The sequence below is a fragment of the Mustela erminea genome, chromosome 21 (assembly GCF_009829155.1).
Source record: "Mustela erminea isolate mMusErm1 chromosome 21, mMusErm1.Pri, whole genome shotgun sequence".
NCBI lineage: Eukaryota > Metazoa > Chordata > Mammalia > Carnivora > Mustelidae > Mustela > Mustela erminea.
Genome location: NC_045634.1, coordinates 1,587,969 through 1,601,364, shown reverse-complemented (window position 1 = coordinate 1,601,364; position 13,396 = coordinate 1,587,969). Strand labels below are relative to the sequence as shown.

The 13,396-nt window shown below is 39.8% G+C and overlaps 1 protein-coding gene across 2 annotated transcripts in view; it reads left to right on the top strand.

Moving 5' to 3' along the window:
* The window catches only part of HGSNAT (heparan-alpha-glucosaminide N-acetyltransferase), a 48,911-nt gene that overhangs the window by 16,248 nt on the left and 19,267 nt on the right, over positions 1–13,396 (top strand). For both annotated transcript variants that reach the window (XM_032328780.1, XM_032328781.1), the window contains exons 2-5: positions 805–920; positions 7,841–7,977; positions 8,204–8,325; positions 11,436–11,505. In XM_032328780.1, coding sequence (XP_032184671.1) covers positions 805–920; positions 7,841–7,977; positions 8,204–8,325; positions 11,436–11,505 — 445 coding nt within the window. The remainder of the gene's footprint in view (positions 1–804; positions 921–7,840; positions 7,978–8,203; positions 8,326–11,435; positions 11,506–13,396) is intronic.

The following is a 13,396-nucleotide window of genomic DNA, read 5'->3' as shown; positions in this document are numbered from 1 at the left end:
TTTTTTTTTTAAGATTTTATTTATTTATTTGACAGAGAGAGATGACAAGTAGGCAGAGAGGCAGGCAGAGAGAGAGGAGGAAGCAGGCTCCCTGCTGAGCAGAGAGCCTGATGCAGGGCTGGATGCTAGGACCCTGAGATCATGACCCGAGCTGAAGGCAGCGGCTTAACCCACTGAGCCACCCAGGCGCCCCAGGGTTTCGCAACTTTAAAGTTTATGCACATCCCTGTAGAGCCCTGCTGACTGGGCATCCTGACGTCTCCTGAGCTGCATTCAGAGTGGAGTAACAAGGTCCAGGAAAGTCCGGGCTCTGGAACTACACAGTGATTTTGCAGAACTCTGGCCATGTGCAATGATCAAATCTTTGTAAGCCTTAATTTCTTCATCTGCAAAATGGAGAAAATACCAGCTTATGAGATTGGCATATTGTCAGATAGAAGATCTGTGAAACTAGTAAATTCAGTGCCCCTCACAATTTAGCACTTGATGAACTTGGTCCCACGTGGTCCGTTTACACACAGGATGTGAATGGTGTTAACCGAATCCTCGTCTCTAGTGGTGGCATGTGTGCAGAAGTGTGTGTGTGTGTGTGTGTGTGTGCGCGCGTACGTGCCCATGTGCAGAGTCATTCAGTTGTGTGTCCACAAAGTAAGGGACTAGAGACCCCAAAGCCCCCAAGTGCAAGCCTTCGAGAAGCACGCCTATGAACCCACACTGTTCACACAGGTGCACTTTGTCTCGAATGTGTCTTTCAGATGCTTTTTCATTTTTTTTCCTAAACTTTCTTTTCCTAATTCTTGCCAGACTTAGATAAAAAAAAGCATGTAGAGCTGAAGATGGATCAGGCTTTGCTGCTCATCCACAATGAACTGCGCGGAACAAACCTGACTGTGTTCTGGAATTCCGAACGCTGTTACCACGTAGGTATTATGTTCATGCTCACAGTGTTGTTTGCTTTGGGGCTGTTTGAAATTATCCCCAGGGCTCTCCTGCCTGAAGCCCTTCACGTGTTCCTTTGGTTTTATAGGTAAGGACACAAGTAGAAAGAATCAGGAGACAGATCATCAGGGGGAATGCCTAGCAGTGAACAATGTCAGTCTCTTACCTTTCCCCCTCCCCATCTTTTAAAAACTCAGTTCTTGGTGATGAGTGAAAGTGATAGACCATGTTTTACTTTTTTCCTCTGCCTGATGCATAACTCTGTTGCTGAACCAGAGAAGGAAGAAGTGAGAACCTTGGTAATTCTCCAAGGGCAGAGGTAGTGACGACAACCGGGAGGCTTAGGTTGAAGAATGACACTTATTCCAGGGATCTGCCCTCCTGATGATAAAGGCTTTATTTGTTTTTATTAAGTTTTTAATTTTAATTCCAGTACAATTAACCTGCAGTGTTACTATTGGTTTCAGGTTTACAATGTGGTGGTTCAGCTGTTCTGTACATTACTCAGGGCCCTGTCCCCTCACTCATCTGCCCTCTGGTAACCATCGGTTTGTTCTCTCTAGTTAAGGGTCTGTTTCCTGGTTTTTGCTTCTCTCTCCTTTTTTGCTTTTTCCCTCGCTGTTTGGTTGTTGATAAAGGACATATGGAAAGACACTTATGAGCCTGTAAAGGCTGAACAACCAGAAAATGCTATCGAGACATAACCTTTTAAAGATTATGAACATTGGGACGCCTGGGTGGCTCAGTTGGTTGGACGACTGCCTTCGGCTCAGGTCATGATCCTGGAGTCCCAGGATCGAGTCCCGCATTGGGCTCCCAGCTCCACGGGGAGTCTGCTTCTCTCTCTGACCTTCTCCTCGCTCATGTTCTCTCTCACTGTCTCTCTCTCAAGTAAATAAATAAAATCTTTAAAAAAAATTACGAACATTAATGATAATTTACAAATCTTTAAGCAAATATAGAGACAGACATTCAAAGGAATGCAAATGATAATAATTTGTATTTTGTAAACCAAATAATAAATATTTGGGAACTATGGACTTACAGGTGAAGGAAATCAGCTATTTGGTTAAATTGAGAATTTTCTTTCTTCTTTATCTCTCTTCTCTCTTTTTTTTTTTTTAACAATTTTTTTTAAGATTTTATTTATTTATTTGACAAAAATTACAAGTAGACGGAGAGGCAGGCATAGAGAGAGAGAGAGAGGGAAGCAGGCTCCCCGCTGAGCAGAGAGCCCGATGCGGGACTCGATCCCAGGACCCTGAGATCATGACCCGAGCCGAAGGCAGCGGCCCAACCCACTGAGCCACCCAGGCGCCCCTATCTCTCTTCTCTTAAAGTAGAAACACTTAAGATACAAACACGTTGAAAAACACATAAACATATTGAGAAAAATGTGTAGATTTCATAGCTTCAAGAAGCTAAAGGTACCTGAATGTGTCAGCAAGTGCTTTTCAAAAGAGAACCAAAATTGGAGGAAGGTTTGTATTGTAATGTTAAGTATGAGTAATCACTATAACTGCCTAAATAAATCCAAGATGTAAATGAGAAAAAAAGAAAAGAAAAAGAAAATTGCTTTTTAGCATCCTAAACAGTATTCCCTGGGGGATCTGGAGGTGGCATAAAGAAGCAGTGAGTGGGAGACAGAAATCTGGACTTTCATTGCAGTGAAGGTGATCTGTTAATTTTGACTGTTAATTATTTTCAGACATAAATTAGAATAAACAAGGCCATTTCATTTTTTAAAGTAGACATGTATGTATGTAATATAAGTAGACATGTAAGTATGATAATATAATAGTTAATGTTACTATATCTTTAAAATATTATCAGAAAAGAATATGCAATATGGGAAATATATAAATGACAAAAGAAGACAATAAAAGTAGAGGAAGGAATTCAGAGTGAGCAAGTCTAGGCTAATTTCAACAAATACAATTGGATTAACTTGCATAAAAATAAGATTCATTTGTATTAAAATATTGGGAGTAATTTCAAATTCCTGTTGGAAAAAGGAAAGTTATACATAAATACATTGACTAATAACATTAAAGACATATTGTACTTAAAATATAACATATTGTACATAACATATTATGCTTAAAAAGAAACATTAAGAACAAAAGACATATGCATTGTTACTTTCATGAGGTAGATGTGGGAATAAAGGGGGCCGGTCAGGCTTTAGTATTTGCATAAATGATAAATGAAATCTTAATATTAAAATAGAAGCACACCAAATGAAAAGGCTCGGAATTGAGATGGGCCCCTGCAACACATGGAAAGTCATGGTAGGGGGCGCCTGGGTGGCTCAGTCAGTTAAGCATCTGACTCTTGAGGTCAGGATCTCAGGATGGTTGAGATCAAGCCCTACATTGTGCTTTGCACTCAGTGTGGAGTCTGCTTGAGATTCTCTCGGTCTCTTCCTCTGTCCCTCCTGCTCATGCTCTCTGTCTCTCTCTAAATAAGTAGAGTGTCTGGGTGCTCATTTGGTTAAGTGGCTGACTCTTGATTTTGGCTCAGATCATGATCTCAGGATCCTGGATTGAGTCCCATATCAGGCTCCCTGCTCAGCTGGGAGTTTGCTTGTGGATTTTCTCACTCCTCTCCCTCTGTCTCTCCCTGTACTCATTCTGTCTCAAAAATAAATAAATCAATCTTTAAAATAAATAAATCTTAAAAAAAAAAAGTGATGGTAGAAACTACAGAACAAAACTGTGGGAGAAGGGGGTGGGATTATGGACATTGGGGAGGGTATGTGCTTTGGTGAGTGCTGTGAAGTGTGTAAACCTGGTGATTCACAGACCTGTACCCCTGGGGATAAAAATATATGTTTATAAAAAATAAAAAATTAATTTAAATGTTAAATGAAAAAAAAAAAAAAAAAGAAATAAGTATTCACTATTATCAGACTCAGTGGGGTTTAGGAATTAAACTGGTGAATGGAACCAGACCAGAAAGTGATAGAATGGAGTGGTTTAGAGCATGGATTCTGCCAGCCAGAGTGCCTGGTTTGAATCCTGCCTCTGGCGCTTCCTGCCTGTGAAAATGAGAGAAAAATTAACATGAATCAAGAGATGATTTTGTTTTGTTTTGTTTTAAGTAGGCTCCATGGCCAGTGTGGAGCCCAGTGTGGGGCTTGAACTCACAACCCTGAGCTCAAGACCTGAGCTGAGATTAAGAGTCAGATATGTAAACAACTGAGCCACCCAGGGGCCCCAAGAGATTTTTTTAAAAGATGTATGTATTTATTTATTTATTTATCAGAGAGAGAGAGAGAGAGAGAGAGTGCGCACGCACACAAGCAGGGGGAGCCGGGGACAGAGGAAGAGGGAGAAGCAGGCTCCCAGGGAGCCTCATGCAGGACTCAATCCCAGGACCCTTGGGGTTAAGCAGACTTAACTAAAATAAGCAACTCAGGTGTTCACCCCCACTTTTCTTTTGAGGGAGGGAGAGAGTGTGAGTGGAGTAGGGGGTAGAGGGACGGAGGAAGAGGGAGAATCTTTAGCAGGCTCCACACCATCACAGAGCCCAGTGTGGGAGCTCAGTCTCCCAACCCTGAGATCATGACCTGAGCCAAATCAAAAGTCTGATGCTTAATTGACTGAGCCACTCAGGCACCCCAAGAGATGATTTTTTAAAAATAAAAGTTGTATAATTGGCAAATTATTGATAAATAGAAATTAATAAAATTAGAAATTAGGATATGGATAACCACTATAATTAAAATAATTATGGTCAAATGAATATAAGCTGATACATTCGAAATTCAAGAATTGATTTCCTTCAAAAAATATGATGAAGATTGGCTCAAGAAATTGAGAACATAAGTAGATCAGTCACTGATTAAGAAATCTGGAAAGTAAGGGGTGCCTGGGTGGCTCAGTGGGTTAAGCCGCTGCCTTCGGCTCAGGTCATGATCTCAGGGTCCTGGGATCGAGTCCCGCGTCAGGCTCTCTGCTCAGCGGGGAGCCTGCTTCCCTCTCTCTCTCTGCCTGCCTCTCTGTCTACTTGTGATCTCTCTCTGTCAAATAAATAAATAAAATCTTTAAAAAAAAAAAAAAGAAATCTGGAAAGTTATAATGAATTTCTCCACCTAGAAATACAGTATTTTTTCTACATTTTCAAATAATAAAGAATTATCAGTTTTTATATAAACCAACCTAAATATAAGCTCCCTCCCCCTTGTAATGATGGCTCAATATCTGATTTATTCTGCAGTATAGATAGGATGTTAAAAGTCTGGCAAAGACAGGAAAAGAAATGCAGGTTAGACTTTTTAATCAGTGTGGGTACAACAGTCTTAAATAAAATTCTGTCAAGTAGAATAAGTTAGCATATTGAAAGATTTATTTATGATGACTTATTTTTTTTTTAAAGATTTTATTTATTTATTTGACAGAGAGAGATCACAAGTAGGCAGAGAGGCAGGCAGAGAGAGAGAGAGGAGGAAACAGGCTCCCTGCTGAGCAGAGAGCCCGATGCGGGACTCGATCCCAGGACCCTGAGATCATGACCTGAGCCGAAGGCAGTGGCTTAACCCACTGAGCCACCCAGGCGCCTGACTTATTTTTTTTTAAAGATTTTATTTATTTATTTGACAGAGAGAGAGAGAGATCACAAGTAGGCAGAGACCCTAAGATCATGACCTGAGCCGAAGGCAGAGGCTTAACCCACTGAGCCGCCCAGGTGCCCCATGATGCCTTATATTTTTATCCCTGAGGATAAAGTTCATGAACAGAGTTCATACATAAAGATGATAAGGAAATTTTAGGGCAAAAATATAGGTTAAATGGAGAGATAGCCAATATGATATGAAGACTAAGCATAGAAAAAATGGTGGTAATTCATACCTTTAATACTGTTGCCGTTAACATAGCAATGGCTACTTTATAGAGTCTATGTAAGTCATTCCCACATCGATAGGAAAAAGTAAATGAGCAAGAGGATCAAAAGATGGCCCAAAAGAACAGGCAGTGTGGAGACTTGCTATACCAGATAAGATGGATTACCAAGTCACAACCACTTATGTAGCCACAAAAGAGAAAGGAAGACCAGTGGACCAACGTAAATACAAGAAGTGGAATCTAATTTACTCTGAGAATTTAACATAACATGTTAAAACTGAAACCATGGGGAAGGTATCTAGAATTATTATATACCACCATCTGTCAAATACTCCAAGTGGATTCAAGTTAAAATAATCTCCATAAATGTAAAAAATAACTGAAAGAGACAAAATACATTTTTAAACTAATGAAAGAAGAAACAGCAAGCCAGATTAGTATGACTATATAAAATATTAAAAACATAATTAAAAATAAGAAAATATAACAAGATGAAAAGGAAAGCAGTAGAATGGGGAAATATTTGAGACAGTTAAAAGTTTAATGTTGTGGGCGCTTGGGTAGCTCAGTGGGGTTGAGCTGCTGCCTTCGGCTCTGGTCATGATCTCAGGGTCCTGGGATCGAGTCCCACATCAAGCTCTCTGCTCAGCAGGGGGCCTGCTTCCCTTCCTCTCTATCTGCATGCTTCTCTGCCTACTTGTGATCTCTGTCTGTCAAATAAATAAAATATCTTAAAAAAGTTTAATGTTGCAGTATGAAGACATATTTCTAAGATTATGTTCAAGGGGATTTGTGTCTAAGAATGGTTCATACCATAAGAAATATAAAATAACAAAAGAATATTGAATTACTTAATTTACTGATAATTTAAAATGTAATCTTAAATGCTGTGATATCATAAGTATTTAGTACATGAACAAAAAAGATGATCTTTAAATCCTTTTAAGGCTAATGAGAAACAAATATACTGTAATTTTTCTTATTTGAGGACTGTTTGGCCACATAAAACAAGAACCATTAAAATGATTTTTTTTTAAAGATTTTATTTATTTATTTGAGAGAGTGAGCATGAGAAGGGTAAAGGTCAGAGAGAGAAGCAGACTCCCCATGGCACTGGGAGCCTGATGTGGGACTTGATCCCAGGACTCTGGGATCATGACCTGAGCTGAACCAAATCAGCCACACAGGTACCCTAAATGATTTTTCTTAAAGATATATTTATTTATTTGGAGGGGAGAGGCTGAGGGAGAGGGATAGAGAAACCCAATGGGCTCAATCCCACTATCCTGAGATCATGACCTGAGCTGAAAACAAGAGGCACTTAACTGACTGCATTTCCCAGGTGCCCCAAAACAATTATTTTTTATTCAGTAACCTCATTTTTGGAAATTTATTTCAGGGCAAGAATTGAAAAGAATAAAACATCATTGGGGTGCCTGGGTGGCTCAGTCATTAAGTGTCTGCCTTTGACTCAGGTCATGATCCCAGGGTTGTGGGATCGAGCCTTGCATCTGGCTCTCTGCTTGGTGGGAAACCTGCTTCTTCTTCTCCCACTCCCCCTGCTTGTATTCCTGCTCTTGCTATCTCTCTGTCAAATAAATGAAACCTTAAAACAAACAAACAAAACACGTGTAGATCTTTGAAAACAAGCTAATTTATATAAATTATATTTAATATAAATTATAATATGTATGGTATATCTTTAAAAACATAATTTATATAAATGTTACACAAAAAGATAAAAACAAAAGCTTTGAAAGCAGCCTAAACACTCAAAATTTTAGCATTTAATGGATTATAATGCAACCATAAAAAGTTTGAATATGCAAATTAGGCAGAATCATGGAAATTTATGTGTATGTAATATGTAAAACAGTGGAATACAAGACAGTATATGATGTATTTGTTAATTAGGTGAAGAATTTACACATAGTGATACAGACTAATTTTATCTAAGTTATTGGAATTTATAAGGACTTCAGGTAGATACTCATGTGTGCCAACAACCGGTGGCCTTTCAGATACCTCTAACAGGTTGTGTTTCTGTTGTACAGTGCTTGTTTCAGGTTCTGGTCAATGTTTCCTGGAGTGGGAAACCCGGGAAGCCTAGCATTGCCGCGGTGGCGGTGAGCACCCAGCACGGATCTCTCCTGCAGCTTAATGGCACCTTGGAAGAGAAAGAAGTTTGTAGGTTTGTACCTGCTTTGATTTGACCCTACTGACATGATGCCTGCAGTTTCTATCTAGTTTTTGTCCCCTATTTGGATTTTAGCTTTTACTTCCATCGAAATATTTTTTTATATCTTTCCCGGTCTGCACTCAGGAATGCCTGTCACTCTGCCTTGATGACATTACCATAATCCAACTCCTTATGTCCTGCTCTAACCATTTTTCTTAATTTTACCACAACTTCGTAGGCTGGAATATAAATTTGGAGAATTTGGAAATTATTCACTCATGGTAAAGCACGCCCATAATGGAGTTGGTGAAATTGCTTGTGACATAGTTGTCAACAAGAAGCCAGTCGACAGTAACCTTCGTACGTATAGGCTCTTTGTTGATTTTTTTTTTTTAATTTGTGTTTTACAGGTTTTAGTTTTTGAATACTTTTTGCAACACTCTGTGTACTTTAAAACTTGGATTAAAGGTTATCTATCTTATTTAGTTGTGGTATATTTAAATGTATTGATTTTGTCATGGGTGGTGTATACCAAAAAAATTATGTGATATATAAGAAAATTATATGATCAACATCTTTTCATAGATGTTCTCTAGTGTAATGATGAAGCATAAATAAGCCAAAAAAAGTTAGTGCAATAGAAAGAAACTAGAAATAGGGCAAATGACTGTCAAGTATCTTTCCTCATTTTAGGATAGAGGGCACAGTATTTCTTGTATGGGTCTCATAGGGACAGTTCAGAAGTCCTTGAGATTAAGGAGGGACTGTTTATTCTCTCATAACTCCACTGAAGAAAATCTGTTAGTTTTTCAGCTCAGGTCATGATCCTGGTGTCCTGGAATCAAGCCCCACATCAGGCTTCCTGGTCAGTGGGGCGTCTGCTTCTCCTTCTCCCTCTACCCGTCCCTTGCTGCTTGTGCTTTCTCTTGCTTTCAAATAGATAAATAAAATCTTAAAAAAGAAAAAGAAGATCTGTTGATCTGAGTCCACCATTAGACAATCCCTGTGGCATTAATAAATACTGTGCACAGCGAAGCTTTTGAAGACCATAGGGTCATGTCAAAAGAATGGAAGAACCAACATGAAAGGGCCAATATGAGCCAGCTCAAGCATTTGAAAGAATAATGAATGTAATGGATGGAAACACATTGAATCTACAAAAACCAGTGAGTCCCTTCTGAAACTTAAAAGAGCAGAGCCACTTGCCTAAACAAAGGCAATATTTCGGTTGCCTTTGGAGGTAACAAGGACACCTGATAACCAGAGTGACTTAAAATCATTAATTGAAAGGGAGAATCTAAGCATTTATCCTGCGTTTCCTTTTTTTTTTTTTTTTTTTAAAGATTTTATTTATCAGAGAGAGAGAGGGGGAGAGAGCGAGCACAGGCAGACAGAATGGCAGGTAGAGACAGCTGCTTAACCAACTGAGCCACCCAGGCGTCCCTGCGTTTCCTATTTTAATTATATTTTAGGATAGCTAAGTAGTCTGAGATGTTGAGGGTGAATTCTTCAAGGAATAATTCTAGCTACTACATGTGGCAGAATGGCACACTATTTTGTAACCCTTAATGAAGGAATTGATGTAGACGAAAATCGTGAGTGGATGAAACCATTGTTTGAAAGAGGAACTGGGACAGGAGGGCCAGGCTTTCCCCATCTGAACATGGGTATTGGGCATGTGGTCAACCACCCCAGGTGCGCCTGATGTGGGGAGTGGGAAAGACACAGCACCATCTGTGAAGCATTCTTCCCCCAAAAAGTTGAACTTTGTTAGTCAAGCCTCTACAGCTAATTGCCCATATGCAGAACATTGGATTAGGATAGAACAAGTTCAGTGACACCATGAGGAAGCAGACCGACAGATCTAGAACATGAGACATCCTCATAGATAACTTGTTTCGAACAAGTCAATGTCTGCTTTTGTCTAAACACAACTAAAGAGACATAATGAGCAAATAGAATATGTGAACCTTGTTTGTATCCTGACCTGAACACACTAACTACAAATAGCATTTTTTAAAAAAGATTTTATTTATTTATTTGACAGGCAGAGAACACAAGTAGATAGAATGGCAGGCAGAGAGAGGAGGAAGCAGGCTCCCCGCTGAGCAGAGAGCCCGACGCAGGGCTCGATCCCAGGACCCTGGGATCATGACCTGAGCCGAAGGCAGAGGCTTTAACCCACTGAGCCACGCAGGTGCCCCACAAATAGCATTTTTGAAATAATTAGAAAAATTGAAATATGGACTCTGTTAGAGAGGAGTTGTTAATGATATGGTGGATATAAATACATATATAACAAAAGATCCATTTTTAAGAATCTTTAAATTTTTTTTTTTAAGATTTCATTTATTTATTTGACAGAGAGAGACATAGCGAGAGAGGGAACACAAGCAGGGGGAATGGGAGAGGGAGAAGCAGACTCTCCTGTTGAGCAGGGAGCCTGATGTGGGGCTTGATCCCAGGACCCTGGGACCATGACTTGAGCTGAAGGCAGATGCTTAACGACTGAGCCACCCAGGTGCCATAAGAATCTTTTAATTTTGAAATGATTTTAGACTTACAAGAAACATGGGAAAAAAGCATTCCCATAAACCCTTTTCCCAGCCCTAACCCTAACCCTAACTGTAACCCTAAAGCCCTAAACTATATAATCATAGTACAGTATATAGTATAGTTACCCATATATAATGCTTGAAATCAGACACTAACATTAATATAGTGCTGTTAACTGATGAAGACTTTTCAGGTATCTCCCGTTGTTCCTTCAAGGCCCATTTTTTGGTCCAGAATGCAGTCCAGGATCCCACAGTCCTTTTAGTTGTTAGGTTTCTGCAGCCTTTCTTTGTCTTTTTTGACCTTGACACTTTGGAAGAGGACTGGCCATATAAAGAGGACTGGCCAAAATAATTTTGTTATTTGCACTTGCTTGCTGTTTTCTCTCAGCTAGGTAGAAGGCATGCATTTTCCATAGATGTCTCCAGAAGCCTCCTCAGTGGGCCACGTCAGGGGTTGCATGATGCCAACACGCCTTCTGTGAGGCCTGTGCTTTAGAGCTACGTACTGAAGGTGGACAGAGGAAATGATGTCATGTCTGTGATTTGCTTAAAAATACTTCCAGCAAAAAACCAGAGGCAAAGTAGCAACAGATGAAGCAAGAGTGACAGTATCTTGATAATTCTAGAATCTGGGTAATGGGTGTTTGTGGGTTTATTATGCAATAATAATAAGTTCTTTTGTCTCAATAATATGTTCTTTTGTTTATGTTTGATATTTTTCATAATTAAAATGAGCGCTCCTCTAATGATGAATGTTCTCAATTGTTTTTAGGAAAGTTAGCAGAAGAATATAGGCTTTTCCCTTGTTTTGTTTGTATTTTTTAATTTGTAGATTAAACTTAATAACCTGACAGCTTCCATGCTTAGGATGATACTTTGGTGATATGGTGTTTTCTTTGATTTTTTTTATAGCTGTGTGTATCGCGTTCCTTATTGGTGTGGCACTCATCATTGCAGTATCCTTTCTGAGGTTTTTGTTGAGGTGAGCAAATGTTAGGGGAGGGCACAGTTGGGGGAGGTAGAATATAGAAAAAAATAAATTCAGGAAGGCTAGTTTGGTCCTTTCAGTGACCTTTGATTAAATGAATACTTAACTGGGTCCACCATGCACAGTCCAGCCTGGGGTATGAGGGATCAATGTAGAATAAGAGGTGGTCCCTGACTTCAGGGTCATGATAACCTAGTTCGAATGGATCTTTGCCTTCAGTCCTCCCAGATGTCTGAAAAGAGAGAAGAAAATGCTCGAGTCATTATTCCCCAAAGGATCTCACAGCCTGCTTTGGTAGTGAGTGGGAGGTGGCTTGGGCTGATCTCAGGAGGCAGATGCTGCCTTACACTTCTCCTGTCCTACCCTGAGCCCTGAGGCCACCCCTCTTGTCCAGCTTCCCAGCTCCTGCCCTCTGGGCATCAGGCCGCAGAGATGGAGGCTGGGGTGCTGGATTCCAGACCTTGGCGTGGACTCGCTTTTCCCTGCTTGAGACTGGCAGCTTGGCGAGGGGTTCCTTCTCTGTCTGCCTGGCTAACAGCGAGTCCACACGAGATAAGAGAGTGAAAGTGAGTGAATAGACTGGGAAAGAAAAGGAAAGTCACATAGATACAGGCTGGCAGGTCACCTTTGAAAGGAAAGTTTTTTCGTATTTTTAAAGAAGTAAGATTGATGGAATTTTCACATGCTCAGCCTGTTAGGGTCAGGAAGGATCACAAGATTTTATTTATGGGTGTTCAGACTGTATTCTGACTGTATGGGTGTTCAGACCATATTCAGACTGGAAGAGAGAAAACCTAGTATTTCAAATCTGCTGCCTTGAGGAAACCTAGCAGCTTGGGGTAGTTTAGATACTCTTGACTCTCTTCCTTTGTGCATCCTAGAAATACAAGGGTCTGTAAGCGTAAAAGGACTACTTCTTGCTCAGAAGCAGATTTTTAACCTGACTGCTTTTTAGGGGCAGAATTGTTTGTTTGAATTAAGATATTATCTTGTCAATCTTTTGGTAAGATGCAGATACTACTCCAGTTTATTAATGTTTTCATTTGGTCCCTTTAATATGAATGGATCTTTGGCATCACTTTTTAAAGTAATTGGTAGCTGATCTTGAGCTCTTGGAAAGGAAACAAACCCCACCTCATTCCACTGTGGAATTGAAACTCCTCGTAGCTTGTGGTTCACCTCTTCAGCCATCAGACTCCTGATGGCAAAGCAGGAGTCTCTTGTCCCTTGCCCCAGCACTTTCCAGCGGGCCCCTGGAAGTCCAGGAATGTTCGGGTGTGTCGGAGGAAACAGAGCAAAATCTGAGTTGGTAGTAAGAATACCGGTTCTCTCTCTCCTTTCATTGGGAGGACAAGCATGAAAAAGGAAATCAAGCGTGTTTCTAAAATTTTAATTTTTAAATATCTTACCTTCTCCTTTCGCCCTTCTTATGTCTTGATTTTAATAGTTTTCATGTGATGGTGATGTTACCAGTGCTGAATAAAGTAGAAATAGGAGTGAGTTGTGGGGAATAAAGAGAAAAAATAAGAATATATGCCTTAGATAAGTGGGTCATATTTAGAGGCTGATTTGAATAATTAAGCTGGAGAAAAAAACTTATGAGACTGAAATTGAACTGGCTCTTTTCTGATAAGAATTACTGATAATAAAATTATTGATAATAAAACTAAGGAATTATTGATAATATTTTAAGACTGAATAATGGAATTGTAGTTCTGTTAAAACAAAAGAGGGGTTGTTTATTTTTTAGATCTACAAACTGCAGTATTTATGGATTAAGTGATACCATGTTTGGGATTCTTTAAAATAGTCCATCTAAGGCAGGCAAGGGGGTGAGGGGTGGCAGTGTGGATGAAGTAAGACCCACCACACTTAAAGACACCTT